Source organism: Mobula birostris, chromosome 12 (genome assembly GCF_030028105.1).
Source record: "Mobula birostris isolate sMobBir1 chromosome 12, sMobBir1.hap1, whole genome shotgun sequence".
Classification (NCBI taxonomy): Eukaryota; Metazoa; Chordata; class Chondrichthyes; order Myliobatiformes; family Myliobatidae; genus Mobula; species Mobula birostris.
The window spans coordinates 72,089,746-72,110,174 of NC_092381.1; the positions used below are offsets into that span (position 1 = coordinate 72,089,746).

General features: G+C 41.0%; 1 protein-coding gene across 3 annotated transcripts in view; it reads right to left on the reverse strand.

The window, feature by feature from the left end:
- LOC140206037 (uncharacterized oxidoreductase ZK1290.5) overlaps positions 1–20,429 on the reverse strand; it is a 159,924-nt gene that overhangs the window by 35,436 nt on the left and 104,059 nt on the right. For all 3 annotated transcript variants that reach the window (XM_072274095.1, XM_072274097.1, XM_072274094.1), the window contains exon 3: positions 4,605–4,696. In XM_072274095.1, the coding sequence (XP_072130196.1) occupies positions 4,605–4,696 (92 nt within the window). The remainder of the gene's footprint in view (positions 1–4,604; positions 4,697–20,429) is intronic.

Here is a 20,429-nt window from a genome sequence, read left to right on the forward strand (position 1 = left end):
GCAATTAGTCTGCATCCTGCTGATTTCTTCTGACCTAGTGCTAAAAAATTTCAAGTATCTGAGAGTCTGCAAACTACCCTAGCCAAAATCTAACCTCCAAATGACCAGACATCCCTTTGACAACAAATAACTTTATGGCCTGTGAAAACTACTGTGCTTCTACAGAGTTGAAATATATCATGGAATAACACTGCAGTTGTCATAAAACAATTTTAACACCTCACCTCTAAGCAAAACAATGAGTAAATCCTCATGTCATAAGGAATACAGACAGAAACCCAATCTAGGCATATTTTATGAAGGATTTAGGAATACAGCTACATAAGATATGCCCCACAGTGTTTATTATTAATAGTAAAACATAAACTAAGTTAATACAATAGAATTACTGGAGAACAAAGTATTTTAACATAGTCTCTGGCAACTAATTTTACAATTCTATATTATTGTGTTAATTATATAAACTTGGCAAACAACAACTCTGATTGCATCTTCCAACTGTTCAGTAGTGACCACACATCTTTGAAGTGAAATTTTATATGTGAGAAAGTAAGGTCTCGTAAATAGAACACAAATAAAAAAAACAAACAGGAAACTGGGATTCCCTCAACATTCACAGTTTACATTTCAAATGGCTAGCCACGCAACGTAAATAATTAACTGAACTCTCTATCCATCACAGTAAACTCTATTCAATGGTGATTTAACTGTTTTAGCTACTTTAATACATTGAGTGGGGCCCTTTTATTTAAATTACATTGTATCTATCTTTATTGGTGCCATATATCCCAGTCATGTCCAGTTATTGCATTTTATTCTTCAGGACTTTTGAATGCAAGGACAGAACTTCTGCAATACAGTACTCCTAATTCGCAATGGCACTGAAGTTGAACAACATTACAATATGTAAAACTCCAGGGCTATACAAAGCACCTGCTCCCTGATTACCCCTAATTAACCTCTAGAACCAGGCAGCAAAATCAAAACCGTTACAGTTTATCAACACTATGATCATTTTCCACTAAAATGGACTTGTTTTGTTCTAATTGTCTTTTCTTGTAAAAAGATGTGTATAAATTATGCTTACTTGTTTTCTTGTGAATGCTGCCTACAGTGCCTATAAAGAGCATTCACCCCCGCCCCCGGAAGTTTTCATCTTTTATTGTCTTACAACATTGAATCACAGAGGATTTAATTTGGCTTTTTTGACACTGATCAACAAGAAAAGATTCTTTCATGTCAAAGTGAAAAAAAGATCTCTACAAAGAAGTCACATAATTACTTAAATATAGATCACAGTGTGCAGTCAAGGTGTTTCAATTGATTATAGTAAAAATACACCTGTATCTGGAAGGTCCAACTGCTGGTGAGTCAGTGTCCTGGCAAAAACTACACCATGAGAACAAAAGAACACTCTAAGCAATTCCGTGAAAAGGTTATTGAAAAACACAGGTCAGGACATGGATACAAGAAAATTTCCAAGTAGCTGAATATTCCTTGGAGTACAGTTGAGTTAATCATCAAGAAATGGAAAGAATATGGCACAGCTATAAATCTGCCAAGAGCAGGCCATCCTCTAAAACTGACTGACCGTGCAAGAAAGGGACTAGTGAGAGAGGCTACCAAGTAACCTATGACAACTCTGGAGGAGTTTCGAGCTTCAGTGACGGAGATGGTAGAGTGGCAAAGGGAAAGCCACTTCTGAAAAAAACTCACATGAAATCTCCATTACAGTTTGCTAGAAGGCACATGGGAGACTCTGAAGTCAGCTGGAAGAAGGTTCTATGGTCTGATGAAACCAAAATTGAGCTTTTTGGCCATCAAACTAAACTCTATGTTTGGCATAAGCCAAACACTGTACATCATCAAAAACATGCCATCCCTTTCGTGAAACATAGTGGTGGCTGCATCATGCTATGCAGATGCTTCACTGCAGGAGGCCCTGGAAGACTTGTGAAGGTAGATGCTAAAATGAATGCAGCAAAATACAGGGAAATCCTGGAGGAAAACCTAATCCAGTCTGCAAGTGAACTGTAACTTGGGAAAATATTTGTTTACCAGCTACTGATGATTTGGAAGAGGGGACTGAGTGGCAAAATTTGCTGATGACACAAAACTGAGTAGAAAGGCAAACTGTACAGAGGATGTGGAGAGTTTACAGAGGGATATAGATAGGTTAAGTGATTGGGCCAAGGTCTGGCAGATGGAATACAACTGCCAGACCTTACAATGGTAAATGCGAGATCATCCACTTTGTAAGAAATAATAAAAGAGCAGATTATTATTTAAATGGTGAAAGATTGCAGCATGTTGTTGTGTAGAGGGACTTGGGAGTGCTTGTTCATGAATCGCAAAAAGTTGGTTTGCAGATGCAATAGGTTATTAAGATGGCAAACGGAATGTTGGCCTTCATTGCTAGAGGGATTGAATTCAAGAGCAGGGAGGTCATGCTGCAACTATACAGGGTACTGGTGAGACCGCATCTGGAGTACTGTGTGCAGTTCTGGTCTCCATACTTGAGGAAGGATATACTGGCTTTGGAGGCGGTGCAGAGGAAGTTCACCAGGTTGATTGCAGAGATGAAGAGGTTAACCTACAAGGAGAGATTGAGTCATCTGGGTCTATACTCTCTGGAATTCAGAAGAATGGGAGAGGATCTTATAGAAACATACAAAATTTTTAAAGGGATAGATAAGATAGAAGTAGGAAAATTGTTTCCATTGGTAGGTGAGTCTAGAACTAGGGAACATTGCCTCAAGATTCAGTGGAGAAGATTTAGGATGGAGATGAGGAGAAACTGTTTTTCCCAGAGAGTGGTGAATCTGTGGAATTCTCTGCCCAGGGAAGCAGTTGAGGCTTCTTCACCAAATATATTTAAGATACAGTTAGATAGATTTTTACATAGTAGGGGAATTAAGGATTATGGGGAAAAGGCAGGTAGATGGAGCTGAGTTTACAGACAGATCAGCAATGATCTTATTGAACGGCAGGGCAGGCTCAATGGGCCAGATGGCCTACTCCTGCTCCTATTCCTTATGTCCTTATGTAGACAATGACCCCAAGCGTAAAGCCAAAGCTACACAGGAATGGCTTAAAAACAACAATGTTAATGTCCTGGAGTGGCCAAGTCACAGTCCAGATCTCAATCTATTTGAGAATTTGTGGCTGGATTTGAAAAGTGTTGTTCACACATGATCCCCATGCAATCTTCATAATTTATTGCCGCCAAACAATTGGTACTAGAACGTACAATCATCACAGCGATATTTGATTCTGCACTTCACACTCCCTGGATTACAAATATTAAATATTAAAATATTAAAAACAGTTAAAATTAGTAAATATTAAACATTTAAATTATAAATCATAAATAGAAAATAGAAAAATGGGAAGTAAGGTAGTACAAAAAAACAGAGAGGCAGGTCCGGATATTTGGAGGGTACAGCCCAGATCTGGGTCAGGATCCGTTCAGCAGTCTTCTCACAGTTGAAAAGAAGCTGTTCCCAAACAATCTGATAGAGTGTGAGCAGTTCTGTAAAGAAGAATGGGGAAAAATTGCAGTGTCCAGATGTGCAAAGACGGTAGAGACCTATCCACACAGACTCAAGGCTGTAATTGCTGCCAAAGGTGCACTTGAAGGTGGTGAATACTTATGCATTAATTTATTTTGTGTTTTATATTTGCAATTAATTTAGATCACATTGTAGAGATCTGCCTTCACTTTGACACAAAAATCTTTTTCTGTTGATCAGTGTCAAAAAAGCCAAATTAAATCCACTGTGATTTAATGTTGTAAAACAAAACGTGAAAACTTCCGGGGTGGGGGGGGGACTACTTTTTATAAGCACTGTATATGATGCTATGATTCTGCTGCAAATAAGTTTTTCATTGCACTTGACAATAACCTTGACTTTGAACTCATCAATCTGGCAATGAAGCTCAAAATAAGTGAAGTTATACCTCTTCTGAAAGAATTATATGACAACTTAACTTTAATCACCATGATAGTCTGAAACTACGGACAAAATATTTCAGAAATAACATCGCAGGATTAGTTAACACGTTGTCTTTGAATATACTTCTATTTAACAGGGTTGGCAGAGGGCCATGGTTTCCCAAAACGAAGGGTTTTGGCCCGAAACGTTGACTAATCTTTTCAACTGATGCTGACTGACCTGCTGAGTTCCTCCAGCGCATTGTGAGTGTTCCTTTGACAACAGCATCTGCAGATTATTTTGTGCTCCCAAAACGTATCTGGCCACTAAGCTAAGTCACTGTGCAGTGGTGGCTAAGTTACATTTTCTAATACTCATGGGAATTGGTTGGGTCCGGGATTCACAATGTAGATTCTGGGTAGTATTGTTTTCAGAAGATCCTTTTCAAACTGTGCCCTAAGAGAACAATATAGTAAGGCTGAACAATCAAGATTTAGGAAGGGATAAGTATTTTGAAGCTTTATTTGAGAATCTGTCCATGTTCATGAAAAATTTTAATCAAGACAAGAAATTAGGTGTAATGAAACAAGTTGTACTGTATGTGATTTGTAGGATGACCAAACTTCCTTTCTTTCTATGCATGCATATGCTCGTGCATAAGACTCTCACCTGATTGACGTGTGGGATGATGTCACAGTCTTCCTTCAGCTGCTCTAAATGAGAAATGAGGAAATTGCTCACTCCTATGGATCGACATATCCCTACAAAAAGCAATGTGAGAGACAACAATGACAGATACTAAGTTACGCATCAGAGAATATCCTGAATTTAGAATACTTCTCAGGATGATAAAGGAGTGGAGGCACAAGTGGTTGGATAAAACAAATGTTCAGAGAAGACCAGGAACTCCATTATTGAAAGTTTGAACTAGATAACATATCTTACATGTCTGTTCCATCAAACCTTATAAGGAAACAGTTTTCTAATGCTCACATACTGCAACTCCCTAGTGAATAAGAGCTTCAAGTCTAGTGCTGGGAAAATCTAATGAGGCATAAGTGAAAAAACAATTAGAAATGCGTCAGCATCAAAAGAAGGAAACTGTTGAGTTGCTTGCCAAATTTGTAGGCAACTGAAACGTATAAGAGGGTCACAGGCAAGGACATAGTTCTCAACAAGGACTATTCTATTGTCTTTATGATGGTACGATTTATGGAGAATAAAATGCAATAAGTAATGTCTTAATAATACATGTACTGATCAATGACTTAAAAGCATACACAATATTACCTTTAGTACTAATCTAGAGTAATGGGTCCAAAGTTACATCTTATTCCAACAATTTGTTACAAAAGCTATTTTGCCGATGTTAATGAATGGTTGTACTGCAATGGTTAATTTAAAAAGAATAAGATTTGAGAATGCAATTGTATCAGTAGTATCAACAAATAACAGATAACACATTGAAAAGGCAGTTTCTTCTCAAGTAGCAAAATAAACCACGTTTGTGCATTCAGTAAAATAGCAATTGAGAAAATCTCAGTCTCTAGCATAGATATGTAGAGGAAACTTTGATGTTTCTGCTGAAAAACCTAAAGCTGCTACTGAGAGATAGCTTGAGGTTTTGCATCTCATGTACAATTTACTTTGCAGAAGTACAATGTAAATTTTAATATACTGATTGAACACTGAATATGACAATTTACTGGCCAACATTAAAAATTACGTCGAAAATTCCTAATGCTTGAATTGGTGTTCTTAGCAAAGCTTAGTTTAAAATCTTCAAGTAAGGTGGTACATAATTAACACTGTAAATCTGAAATTAAAAGGGAAAACACACTGTCAGTATCCTGAAGAGAAAAACAAATTAATGTTTCAGACCTGTTGGTGATTTTCATTCAAACAATTAACCTATTTCTCACTTTGAGACCTAATTGACCTGCTAGGTATTGTCACCACTTTCCAGTTTAAAATAAATATGTTTTGAATCACTGCATAATAATTATTATATAGCATTCATGTATTTATCTTTCTTTATCCATGTTAGTGTTTAATTTAATTGCTTTTTGGAATAACCTGGATAGTCAATGGATCTGGCTTCTGTCCACATTGCTCTGCTTTCCAGAATAAAAGTTTTCTTTAATTGAAAACCAGTATGTTGGGATTCTTAGTGGCCCTATAAGTAACATTTCATCTGCAAGTCTTTAGAACCAAGAACACTACAGCACAGAAAACAGACCATTCGGCCCTTTTAGTCTGTGCTGAAACATTATTCCGCTAGTCCTATTGACCTGCATCCAGTCCATAACCCTCCAGACCTCTCCCATCCACGTACCTATCCAATTTATTCTTAAAACATAAGAGTGAGCCCACATTTACCATGTCAGATGGCAGCTCGTTCCACACTCCCACCACTCTCTGAGTGAACAAGTTCCCCCTAATGTTCCCCCCAAAACCCTTCCCCTTTCACCCTAAAGCCATGTCCTCTCATGTTTATCTCTCCTAATCTAAGTGGAAAGAGCCTATTCACATTTACTCTGTCTATACTCCTCATAATTTTGTAAACCTCTATCAAATTTCCCCTCATTCTTCTACGCTCCAAGGAATAAAGTCCTAACCTGTTCAATCTTTCCCTGTAACTCAACTCCTGAAGACCCGGCAACATCCTAGTAAATCTTCTCTGCACTCTTTCAATCTTACTGATATCCTTCCTATAGTTAGGTGACCAGATCTGTACACAATACTCCAAATTTGGACTCACCAATGTCTTATACAATCTCCCCATAACATCCCAACTCCTATACTCAATACTTCGATTTATGAACGCCAGGATGCCAAAAGCCTTCTTTACAACCCTGTCTACCTGTGACACCACTTTCAGGGAATTATGTATCTGAACTCCCAGATCTCTTTGTTCCTCTGCACTCCTCAGTGCCCTACCATTTACTGTGTATGTCCTACCTTGATTTGTCCTTCCAAAATGCAACACCTCACACTTGTCTGCAGTAAATTCCATCTGCCATTTTCTGGCCCATTTTTCCACTTGGTCCGGATCCCTCTGCAAGCTTTGAAAGCCTTCCTTGCTGTCCACAACGCTTTCAATCTTAGTGTCATCAGCAAACTTGCTGATCCAATTTACCACATTATCATCTAGATCATTGATATAGACAACAAACAACAATGGTCCCAGCACAGATCCTTGAGGCACACCACTAGTCATAGGCCTCCAGTCTGATAAGCAATCATCCACTACCACTCCCTGTCTTCTCCCACACAGCCAATTTCGAATCCAGTTTACAACCTCTCCAAGGATACCTAGTGTTTGAACCTTCGGAACTAACCTCCCATGTGGGACCTTGTCAAAGGCCTTACTAAAGTCCATGCAGACAACATCCACAGCCTTTCCTTCGTCTACTTTCTTGGTAACCTCCTCGAAAAACTCTACAAGATTCGTTAAACACGATCTACCATGCACAAAGCCATGCTGACTATCCTTAATCAGCCCTTGGCTGTCCCAAATACTTGTATATCCTATCTCTCAGAACACCTTCCAATAATTTACCTACTACTGATGTCAGGCTCACTGGCCTGTAATTACCTGGTTTACTTTTGGAGCCTTTTTTAAACAACGGAACAACATGAGCTACCCTCCAATCCTCCGGCACCATACCCGTGGCTAAGGACATTTTAAATATTTCTGCCAGGGCCCCTGCAATTTCTACACTAGTCTCTCCCAAGGTCCAAGAAAATATCATGTCAGGCCCAAGGGATTTATCTACCTTCATTCGCTGTAAGGCAGCAAGCACCTCCTCCTCCTTAATCTCTATACGTTCCATGACACTGCTGCTTGTTTCCCTTCCTTCCATATACGCTATGCCAATTTCCTGAGTAAATACTGATAGAAAAAAATTGCTTAAGATCTCCCCCATCTCGTGAGGCTTCACACATAGACGACCACTTTGATCTTCTAGGAGACCAGTTTTGTCCCTTACTATCCTTTTACTCTTAATATACTTGTAGAAACCCTTCGGGTTTACCTTCACATTATCTGCCAAAGCAACCTCATGTCTTCTTAGTAATTTCTTAAGTTTTCTATACTCTTCAAGTACCTCATTTATTCCTTGTTGCCCATATACACCTCTCTCTTTTTCTTAACCAGATCGCCAATATCCCTTGAAAACCAAGGTTCCCTATGCCTGTTAACTTTTCCTTTAATCCTGGCAGGAACATGCAAACTCTGCACTCTCAAAATTTTGCCTTTGAGTGCCTTCCACATACTGAACACAGTTTTGAGGTCATCTATTGTATCTGGTGTTCCTGGTATGGCCTCCTCTACATCAATGTGATCTAACACAGACGGGGGAACCGCTTTGTTGAGTACTTTTACTCTGTCTGCCGCAAAAGGAAGAACTTCCCAGTGACCGCCCATTTCAATTCTATTTCCCATTCCCATTCTGACATGTTTGTCTATCGCCTCCTCTACTGCCATGATTAAATAGCCCATCACCCAGGACATGCCCTTTTCTCATTGTCACAGTCAGGAAGGGCACACAGAAGCCTGAAGGCACACACCCAGCAATTCAGGAACAGCCTCTTCCCCTCTGCGGCCCAATTTCTGAATGGACATTGAACCCATGAACACTACCTCACTTTTTAAAAAAATATTATTTCTGTTTTGCACTATTTTTAATCCAATAATTTAATGTACACATATATAATTACTGCCTTAGATGATCTGAGCAATGGGATCAACATGCATGAAACAGTGTACTCTAATGCCTTCAGCATTGTTTTGGGAGATTTTAACCAGGCCAATCTGAAGAAATCACTAAGCAATTACCATCAACAGATCACTTGCAATACCAGAGGAAACAACACACCGGATCATTGCTACACCACCATCAAGAATGCCTACCGTGCTTTTCCACACCCTCACTTCAGGAAGTCTGATCACCCGGCTGTACTTCTACACCCTGAGTATAGGCAGAGATTGAAGACTGCAGCACCAGCAGTGAGGACCAAGAAAGTTTGGACAAGGGAAGCACAGGAGCACCTACAAAACTGCTTTGAATCGATGGACTGGACTGTATTCAGGGATTCATCTTCGAACCTGGATAAGTGTGCTGCAGTTGTTACCAACTTCATTAAAACCTGTGTGGCTGAGTGTGTGCCGACAAAGACTTAGAGGACTTTCCCAAACCAAAAGCCGTGGATGATCCAGGAAGTACGTCATCTGCTGAAGGCTAGATAAGACCATAAGACAAAGGAGCAGAAGTAGGCCATTCGGCCCATCGAGTCTGCTCCACCATTTTATCATGAGCTGATCCATTTTCTCCTATTTAGTCCCACTCCCCTGCCTTCTCACCATAACCTTTGATGCCCTGGCTACTCAGACACCTATCAATCTCTGCCTTAAATACACCCAATGACTTGGCCTCCACTGCTGCCCGTGGCAACAAATTCCATAGATTCACCACGCTCTGACTAAAAAAATTTCTTCGCATTTCTGTTCTGAAAGGGCGCCCTTCAATCCTTAAGTCATGCCCTCTCGTACTAGACTCCCCCATCATGGGAAACAACTTTGCCACATCCACTCTGTCCATGCCTTTTAACATTCGAAATGTTTCTATGAGGTCTCCCCTCATTCTTCTAAACTCCAAGGAATACAGTCCAAGAGTGGACAAACGTTCCTCATATGTTAACCCTCTCATTCCCGGAATCATTCTAGTGAATCTTCTCCGTACCCTCTCCAATGTCAGCACATCCTTTCTTAAATAAGGAGACCAAAACTGCCCACAGTACTCCAAGTGAGGTCTCACCAGCGCCTTATAGAGCCTCAACATCACATCCCTGCTCCTATACTCTATTCCTCTGGAAATGAATGCCAACATTGCATTCGCCTTCTTCACTACTGACTCAACCTGGAGGTTAACTTTAAGGGTATCCTGTACAAGGACTCCCAAGTCCCGTTGCATCTCAGAACTTTGAATTCTTTTCCCATTTAAATAATAGTCTGCCTGTTTATTTTTTCTGCCAAAGTGCATAACCATACACTTTCCAACATTGTACTTCATTTGCCACTTCTCTGCCCATTCTTCCAATCTATCCAAGTCTCTCTGCAGACTCTTCGTTTCCTCAGCACTACTGGCCCCTCCACCTATCTTCGTATCGTCAGCAAACTTAGCCACAAAGCCATCTATTCCATAATCCAAATCGTTGATGTACAATGTAAAAAGAAGCGGCCCCAACACTGATCCCTGTGGAACACCACTGGTAACCAGCAGCCAACCAGAATAGGATCCCTTTATTCCCACTCTCTGTTTCCTGCCAATCAGCCAACACTCTATCCATGTATGTAACTTTCCCGTAATTCCATGGGCTCTTATCTTGTTAAGTAGCCTCATATGTGGCACCTTGTCAAAGGCTATGGCATTCAAGTCTGGTGACCCAGGCCTATACCAAAAAACCAGGTAAATGAGGTATGATTTATGGAGGGCTATTTCAAGGGAGAAGAGACAATTTCCAACGAGGTTGGAGGTAGCATCTGATGCACGGTAACTCTGGCAGGGTTTGCAAGCCATTACTTCGTATAAAGCGAAACCCAATAGCATGAATGGCAGCGATGCTTCACTACCAGATGAACTCAACGTCTTCTATGCACGCTTTGAAAGGGAGAACACAACTGCAGCTGTGAAGATCCCTGCTGCACCTGATGACCCTGTGATCTCTGTCTCAGAGGCTGATGTTAGGCTGTCTTTAAAGACAGTGAACCTTCGCAAGGCGGAAGGTCCCAATGGAGTACCTGGTGAGGTTCTAAAAACCTGTGCCAACCAACTAGCGGGAGTACTCAAAGACATTTTCAACCTCTCACTGCCACGGGCGGAAGTTCCCACTTGCTTCAAAAAGGCAACAATTATGCCAGTGCCTAAGAAGAATAATATGAGCTGCCTTAATGACTATCGCCCATTATCACACACATCGACAGTGATGAAATGCTTTGAGAGGTTGGTCATGACTAGACTGAACTCCTGCCTCACCAAGAACCTGGACCCATTGTAATTTGCCTATCGCCACAATAGGTCAATGGCAGACACAATCTCAATGGCTCTCCACACAGCTTTAGACCACCTGGACCTACGTCAGGATGCTGTTCATCGACTATAGCTCAACATTTAATACCATCATTCCCACAATCCTGATTGAAAAGTTGCAGAACCTGGGCCTCTGTACCTCCCTCTGCAATTGGATCCTCGACTTCCTAGCTGGAAGACCACGATCTGTGTGGATTGGTGATAACATATCCTCCTCGCTGGCGCACCTCAGGGGTGTGTGCTTAGCCCACTGCTCTACTCTCTATATACAAATGACTGTGTGGCTAGGCATAGCTTAAATACCATCTATAAATTTGTTTTCGATACAACCATTGTTGGTAGAATCTCAAGTGGTGATGAGAGGGTGTACAGGAGTGAGATATGCCAACTAGTGAACTGGTGCCACAGCAACAACCTAACACTCAACGTCAGTAAGACGAAAGAGCTGATTGCAGACTTCAGGAAGGGCAAGACGAAGAAACACATACCAATCCTCATAGGGGGATCAGGAGTGGAGAGAGTGAGCAGCTTCAAGTTCCTGAGTGTCAAGATCTCTGAGGATCTAACCTTGTCCCAACATATCGATGTAGTTATAAAGAAAGCGAGATAGGAACTATACTTCATTAGGAGTTTGAAGAGATTTGGCATGTCAACAAATACACTCAAAAACTTCTATAGTTTACCGTGGAGAGCATTCTGACAGGCTGCATCACTGTCTGGTATAAGCGCAAAATGGAGCCAAACATCAGCTTGTGCCCCGTCCTGCAGGCTGCCTGCAATAAGGTTCGCACACGCTGCCTTAAACATAGGCATTATATTGCACTGTCTCATTATGCAACACAGCAGACATGAAGCAAGTAGATGAAAAATAAATCTCTAGAAATTCAACCCTAGGTGGCCTTTATGTAGCACATGTAGGGTAGTTTTATTGCAAGAATAAATCAAAGGGTTAGTCATCCTTGGGATATCTTTGTTTCTAGTTTACTAAGGGATCACTATGTGAAATATATAGTAAGTTTCTTCATTTGTAAAATGTATGTTTCCGCTGTAAGTTCAATCTTATCTTATGCAGTGCATCTGGGAGACTTATTGCTTTGTTTAATGTACTTGCCCATTGCCAATTTTTTTTTAACAACTGTGTACTATTTCACCCCACTCAGAAAGGCTGAACTTGATGGTATGGCTTTGCTCCAAATCTCTCACTTTTTTTTTCTCAGACATTTTTCTTTTTAATAATTGTATACATTGGCAACTTTCTGTTTATTTTATGGAGAGACTGGGATTCCCTCTTCACTCCGTTGAAATTTAAATCAGTCTTTCATAAGTTCAGTCTCCCACTATTGTAACTTAAGCTTCAGGAAAAAGCTACTGTGAACAGTCATTGGGATCAAACGTAAGCAGTCAGATATTTCAGTACTGGAAATTAAGGAAAAACTTGTATTCCTACACTGATAAAGTACTTTCTGGAGTGCCGTATTTGTTCTAATAATAGGGCATCTATTTGCAAACAGAAAGGTCCCATAATCAGCATCTAAATAATGAGCAGATAATCTAATTTTAGTTGTGTTGGCTAAACTATGAATATTCACCAGGCCCCAATTCTAATGCCAGAAGTTCCTTGAATGTTTCTTTTCCCCCTTGATGTGAGAAGAGGTTGTGGTCATGGAGAGATGTATGCCAAGATAATCATTGAGAGATCATTAATGTGCTGATCTGAGAATATTATTGAATTGCATTAATAAAACTACTTTCATGGTTTGAAAAAAGCAAGGAATAGGACAACATTCCGATTCCAAATGTTTAAATGATGGGTATTTTCCACAAAAGATCTCTCATACTCATCACTAAAGATCACCTTTAGATGCATAATATTTCTTATTAACAAAAACTCTTCTGAATTCACACAATCCCTGCTGTTTTCTTGCTGCTGAATTGCAACATAAACACAACCAGATTGCACGTTCAGGCTCCAAATTAACAGAATAAAGAATTCGGTTTATTATCGATGTCTTATATGTTGTGAAATTTGTTGTTTTTGTGGCAGCAGCACTGTGCAGAGACACAAACTTGCTATAAATTAAAAATAAATGTGCAAAAATAAAGGAATACTAAGGTAATTTTCATGAATTTATGGACTATCCTTTAACACATGGATGCTATCTTGAGGAATTCCTGCAGAGATATTGTGTGGCTGAGCTAATGGAATTCACAACTGGGATGGGGCAGGAGCAACACCTCGTATACCATCTCAGGTTGGAGGAGCAACACCTCATATACCGTCTGGGTAGTCCCCAGCCCCTGGGCATGAACACAATTAACTCATCCAGTTGTATCACAAATTCTGTTTTTTGTAGCTCTGTGCATTGTTGATACTCAATGTCTTCACTCATTTCATCATTACGACAAGCTACAGAGTTATTATTCAGAGGAATTGATTTTAAAATACTGGTATCCATTTTGAGAACAGTAGTGAGCACTTATGATACAGCAAACATTATTAACCTTTCACCAATTGTATGATATTTCCACAGTTAGCTATCATTTTGGAAATGTTATAAGAAGCAATGAGACCACTATAAAGGTCACTTTTAGTTTTCTTGGCAAATGACTTGAGTGTGCAATGCTTTTCAAATGCTTATTTCATTTTCTGGACTGAGTAATACCATAAGTAGCCTTTTCGAGGTGTCTTTTATGGAAGTGTTCCTGCAATCTTGATGGTTTCAAGGCTTAATTAGACAGTACAGTATTACAAATAAGACACATGGGGTGTCGCTGATCTGACGAAAATAGAATAAAACCACACTCCAAGTATGCAAAATTGTATTGACGTACTTTCTGTTTCTTAGCAGGATTAGAATTCAAGACTTCACTGTCTTCAGACCCAAGAGATCGAGCCATTTATCTATCCATCATTAACGGGGATAAATTAAAATAAAAAAGTAACACAAACTGGGAATGCCTATCAGATGTTGACGATGACAGCGAGTTGACACGGTTGGTCAAATCTCGTACCTCAAGTTAGGGTACCACTACTGTCCCCCCCGCCACCCCAAGAATCTTGAACACTCACCAACGATTTCTATTTCTCCTAATGCCCCCTTGGGACACATATCTGCCCCTGTTGGGAATCACTGGTCGCTGTGCTTCTGCAGGGTCCCTACTTCCTCAACACTACCTGCCCCTCCACCTGTCTTTGCATCATCTGCAAACTTGGCCATAAAGCCATCAATTCCATCATCCAAATCATTGACGTACAGTATAATGTGAAAAGAAACAGTCTCAATAATGACCCCTGTGGAACATCACTTGTCACCGGCAGCCAACCAGAATAGGTCCCTTTTATTCTGACTCTTTGCTTTCTGTCAGTCAGCCAATCTTCTATCCACGCTAGTCTCTTTCCTGTAATACCATGGGCTTTTATCTTGTTAAGCAGCCTCATGTGAGGCACATTGTCAGAAGCTTCTGAAAATCAAAGTGCATAATATTCACTGACTCTCCTTTGTCTTATCTGCATGTTACTTCTGCAAAGAATTCCAACACATCAGTCATGCAAAATTTCCCCTTAAGGAAATCATGCTGACTTTGGTGTACTTTATCATGCACCTCCAAGTACCCTGAAACCTCATCCTCAGTACTGGACTCCAACATCTTCCCAACCACTCAAGTCAGGCTAACTGGCCTATAATTTCCTTTCTTCTGCCTTCCTCCCTTCTTAAAGAGTGGAGTGACGTTTTCAATTTTCCAGCTGTCTGGAACCATGCCATAATCTATTGATTCTAGAAAGATCATTACTAATGCCTCCACAGTTACCTTTTTCAGAACTCTGGGGAGTAGTCCATCTGGTCCGGATGACTTATCTACCTTCAGATTTTTCAGCTTCCCAAGTACCTTCTCCTAAGTAATAGCAAGTACACTCACTTCTGCCCCCTGCACTCCTATTTCTGACATACTGCTAGTGTCTTCCACAGTGAAGACTGACCCAAAATACTTACAAGCTTGTCTGCCGTTTCTTTGTCTCCATTACTCCCTCTCCAACAACATTTTCCAGTGGTCCACCATCCACTCTTGCCTCTCTACTCTTTAAATATCTGAAAAAAACTTTTTGTATCCTTTTTGATATTTTTGGCTAGCTTACCTTCATATTTAATCTTTTCTCCCGTTATGTTATTTTTAAGTTGCCTGCTGTTCATTTTTAAAAGCTTCCCAATCATCCAACTCCCCACTACTTTTTGCTCTGTTATATGCCTTCCCTTTTGCATTTATGCTGTCTTTGACTTCCCTTGTCAGCCACAGCTGCCTCATCCTCCCTTTAGAATACTACTTCATCTTTGATCTTTGGGATGTACTTATTCTGTGCCTTCAAACACCACCCCCCCGCCTCAGAAACTCCAGCTACTGCTGTTCTGCTCTCATCCCTACTAATGTCCTGTTCTAATCAACTTTGCGCACTCCTCTCTGAAGCCTCTGTAATTCCCTTTACTCCGCTGTAACAGTGATACATCTTATTTTTATCTTATCCCTCTCAAACTACAGGGTGAATTCTATCATATCATGATGACTGGCTCCCAAGGGTTCTTTTATCTTAAGCTCTCTAATCAAATCTGGTTCATTACACAACACCCAATCCAGAATTGCCTTACCCCTAGTGGATTCAACAAGCTGTTCTGAAAAAAAATCCCATAGGTGTTCTACAAATTCCCTCTCTTGGAACCCAACCTGAGCTTCTGTCTTTAATCAAGCTATAGGTCATTGCATCCTTTCTCTCCTATAATCTGCTATCCAGTTTATCTTGTGGCTTTTTAGAGCACTTTAACTTCAATGTTGATATCAGCCAGGCCAGTGGCCTGCTCTGAGGCTCAGCAGGGAAGGGTAAAGTCAGGCAGAACTATATTGATAGGAGACTTGATAGTTAGGGGGACAGACAGGAGATTCTGTGGCCACCAAAGAAACCCCAGGATGATGTATTGCCTCCTAGGTGCCAGGCTCCAGGATGTCTGCGGAATATTCTTAGGGGGAGGGTGAGTGGCCAGAGCTTATGTTGTACAATTGCACCAGTGACATAGGTAGAAAGTGCCATTGCTGGTCAGGGCAGGAATAGGATGACAGTACAGATGAATGAGTGGCTGAGGAACTGGTGTAGGGTGCAGGGGTGACCTGACAAAAGGGATGGTTGCGCCTATCAGAATCAGAATCAGGTTTAATATCATTGGCATACATTGTGAAATTTGTGATTTTGTGGCAGCAGTACACTGTAATACATAGTAATTTTAAAAACTATATAAATTAAAATAAGTATTCAGTACTATGTAAAAGTCTTAGATTTTGCACAGTAATATATTTGTCAACGTGGAGCAGAGAGTAAGTTTGTAAATCTGGCAGGAGCAAAGGATGTTGGGAATGGCGAGGGAAGAGTGTTGCGGGAGGAGTGTGGGACAGGAGGCAGAAGAGTGCCAGGGGTGGGGTGGCATAGCTGCAGACACTATGCAAAGTCATTTGATTCCAAACAATTGGTTTAATTGATCGTTACAGAATGTCTCTCCAGTGCTTCCTGCACCCTCCCCTCTCCCTTCCTCTTTTCCCAACCATGATTTCCCTCTCCCTGACCCCTTCCCATTCTCAGTCTACAATAGAGACCCATCTCAGAATCAGGTTTATCATCACTCACATATGTCATGAATTGTGTTTTTATCTGTGGCTGCAGTACATAAAGTTACTACAGAACTGTTGAAAGGACTTTGGCACCCTAGATATACATGTGTTCTTCAAACTTTTGCAAGTACTGTATGTATAAAAAAAAGTTAAATCAAATTAGTGCAAAAAAAGGAAAAAAAAAGTGAAGTAATCTTCGTGGGTTCATTATCCACTTAGAAATCTGATGGTGTCTTCAGGCTCCTGTATGTACCTGCTTCTTGATGTTAACAATGAGAAGAGGGTATGTCCTGGATGATGGGGGTCCTTAATAATGGATCTTCCTCTTGAAGATGTCCCTGATGCTGGGGAGGATAGTGCCCATGATGGAGGTGTGCAGTGGCCCCTCCATAGCAGATGGGATGTAACCAGTTAGAATGCTCTCCACAATATATCTGCAGAAATTTGTGAATGTTATTGGTGATATTCCAAGTCTTGTCAAATTCCTAACAAAATTTAGCCACTATTGTGCATTCACTGTAATTGCATCAGTATGTTGGGCTCAGCACGGATCTTCAGAGATGTTGACACCCAGGAACTTGATACTGCTCCACTGCTGATCTCTCGACAAGGACTGGTTTGTTTCTGAAGTCCACAATCAATTCCCTAGTCTTGCTAACGTTGACAACAAGGATGTTGTTGCGACAGTACTCAACCATCTGATCTATCTTGCTCCTGTATGCCCCCTTGTCATCACCTGAAATTCTGCCAACAATAGTTGTGTCATTGGCAAATTCATAGATGCTGTTTCAGCTATGCCTAGCCACATAATGATGGGTGTAGAGAGAGAAGAGCAGTGGGCTAAGCACACATCCTCAAGGTGCACCAGTGTTGACTGTCACTGAGGAGATGTTATTTCTGATCTGCACAGACTGTGGTCACCCGGTGAGGAAATCAAGAATCTAGTTTCAGAGGGAGGTACAGAGGCCCAGGTTTTGGAGCTTGTTGATTAGAACTGAGGGTACTATTACATCCAACGCTGAGCTGTATTCAACAAACAGCAGCCTGATGTCAGAATTACTATGGTCCAGGTAGAGAGCCAGTGAGATTGCACCAGCTGTAGACCTATTATGGCGATAGGCAAATTGCAGTGGCTCCAGGTCCCTGCTTAGGAAGGAGTTGATTTTAGCCATGACCAACGTCTCAAAGCACTTCATCACAGTAGATGTGGGTGCCACTGGGCTGTAGTCATTGAAGCAGCTCAGCCTGCTCTCTTGGGCACTGGTACGATTGTCATCTTTTTGAAGCAGGTGGGAACCTTAGACCACTGTAGTGAGAGTTTGAAGGTGTCCTTGAGCACCCCTGCCAGTTGGTCAGTACAGGTTTTCAGTACCCAACCAGGCACACTATTGGGGCCTGACATCTTGCAGGGGTTCACCTTCTTGAAGGATTATCTTGCATTGACATTTGTGAAGGAGATCATAGAGTCATCAGATGCTGTGGGGATTCAGACAAATGTTACTCTCCATTTCAGTGTATGCTTAAAAGGAGTTGCGCTCATTGGGAGTGAAGCATCATTGCCAATTAGGAGGTAATGGCATGTAAACCCTGCAAACTGCTGTGCGTCTGATTCCATCTCTAATTTCACACACAATTCTCTTTTCACTCTCACGATGACTCTCTGTAGCTCATACAAAGGATTCTGGATTGCTGGTCTTGAACACCAGAGGAAGTGCTGGTTATGATTACTAATTTAAGAGACATTTGGACGCGCAAGGTTGGGGATTTGGTCATAATGTGGACTCCCATATAACATTCCTGCCAGCTGGTTGGCACAGGTTTTCAGAGCAGACTTAAGCTGGGGGAGAATCAATATCTTGGCTGGGAGGTTTACTAGAGCTACCGGGAAGGAGTTAAACTAGTCTTGCAGGGGAATAGGAACCAGAACACCATGTCAGAAGGTGGAGGGATGAAGAGGAAGGTAAATGTCAGGGCCAGTAAAACAGGCAGCAGCAAAGTATTAGAGAGGATGGGACAGATTGTTTGAAGTGTGTATATTTTAATGTTGGGAGTACTATGGGTAAAGGTGATGAACTTTTATGATCAGTACATGGAACTATGATGTTGTGCCCATTACAGAGACTTGGTTGAGAGAGGGACAGGACTGGGTGCTTAATGTTCTAGAGTTTCAATATTTTAGAAGAGAAGAGAAGGAAGTAAAGAGCAGTGGGGTGAGTTGCATAACGAATCAGGGACAATATCACAGCTGCACCCAGACAGGACATAATGGTGGGCTCATCCACTGAGTCTACAGGGGTAGCACTAAAAAAATAAGAAGGGTGCAATAACTCTGATGGCATTGAACTACAGACACCCCAACAGTTATCGAGACATTGAGGAACATATATACTGGCAGAAAGGTGTAAAAAGAATAGGGCTGTTGTCATGGGGGGGGCTTCACTAATATAAACTGGGACCTTCTTAGTGCAAGGGATTTAGATAGAGCAGAATTTGTTATGTGCATCAAGGAGGGCTTCTTAAATCAGTATGGAGATAGCCCAACAAGAGGAGGATCTGTACTGGATCTGCTGTTGCCTAATAAGCCTGGCCAGCTGACTGATCTTATGAGCAGTTAGGCAACAGTGACCACAACTCCTTGAGTTTTAAGGTAGCAAGATAAGGATAAGTACAGACCTTGTGGGAGAGTATTAAATTGAAATAGGGCAATTTATGAAAGCATTTTGCAGGAACTAGGGAGCACTAATTGGGAATAGCTGCTTTTGGGCAAGTCTACATCTGACACATGGAGGGTGTTAAAAGACCAACTGCACAGCATACAGGACAGATATGTCCCAGTCAGAAGGAAGGACAAGGATGACAAGATAAGAGAACTTTGGATGTAGGAGATGAAATTAGTCAAGAAGAAAAAAGAAAAATATGTAAATCATAGAAAGCTAGAATCAAATAGAGCCCTTGAGAGAAATAAAAAATCCAGAAAAGAACTCAGGAAATTAAATAGGAAAGCTAGGAGGGGCCATGAAAAATCCTTGGCGTGTAGGATTAAGGTGAATCCCAGAGCATTCCATACATACATCAGAAGCAAGAGGATAACTAGGTTGGTGGTAGGATCACTCAAGGATAAAGGGGGGAAATTTGCTTGGATGCAAAGGTTGTGGGTGAAGTCCTTAATGAGTACTTTACATCAGTATTTACCAAGGAAGGAAGTGGAGGATATGGAGATCAGGGCTGAGAGTATTAATAAGCTAGGGCATTTTGAAGTAAAGGAGAAAGTAGTGTTGGGTCTCTTAAAGAGCATTAAAGTGGGTGTCTCCAGGACCTGATGGAATATATCCCAGGTTATTGAGCGAGGCAAGTGAGGAAATTGCTGGGGCCTTCTCCAATATCTTTGTGTCCTCTCTTGCCACAGGTAAGGCCCCAAAGGACTGGCAGGTAACTAATGTTGTTCCAGAAGAAAACGAGGGATAATCCTGGAAACTAAAGACTGGTGAGTCTCACGTCAGTGGTAAGGAAGTTACTGGAGAGAATTCTTAGGGATAGGATTTATGGGCATTTAGAATTTGGGAGATCCAGCATGGCTTTGTTCAGGGTAAGACACATCTTATTAACTTGATTGAGTTCTTTAATGAGGTGACCAGGATGATTTATGTAGAGCTATGGATGCTGCCTACATGGATTTAGTAAGGCATCTGACAAGGTCCCTCATGGGAGATTAAGATGCATGGGATCAATGGGGAATTGGCTGTTTTGTTTCAGA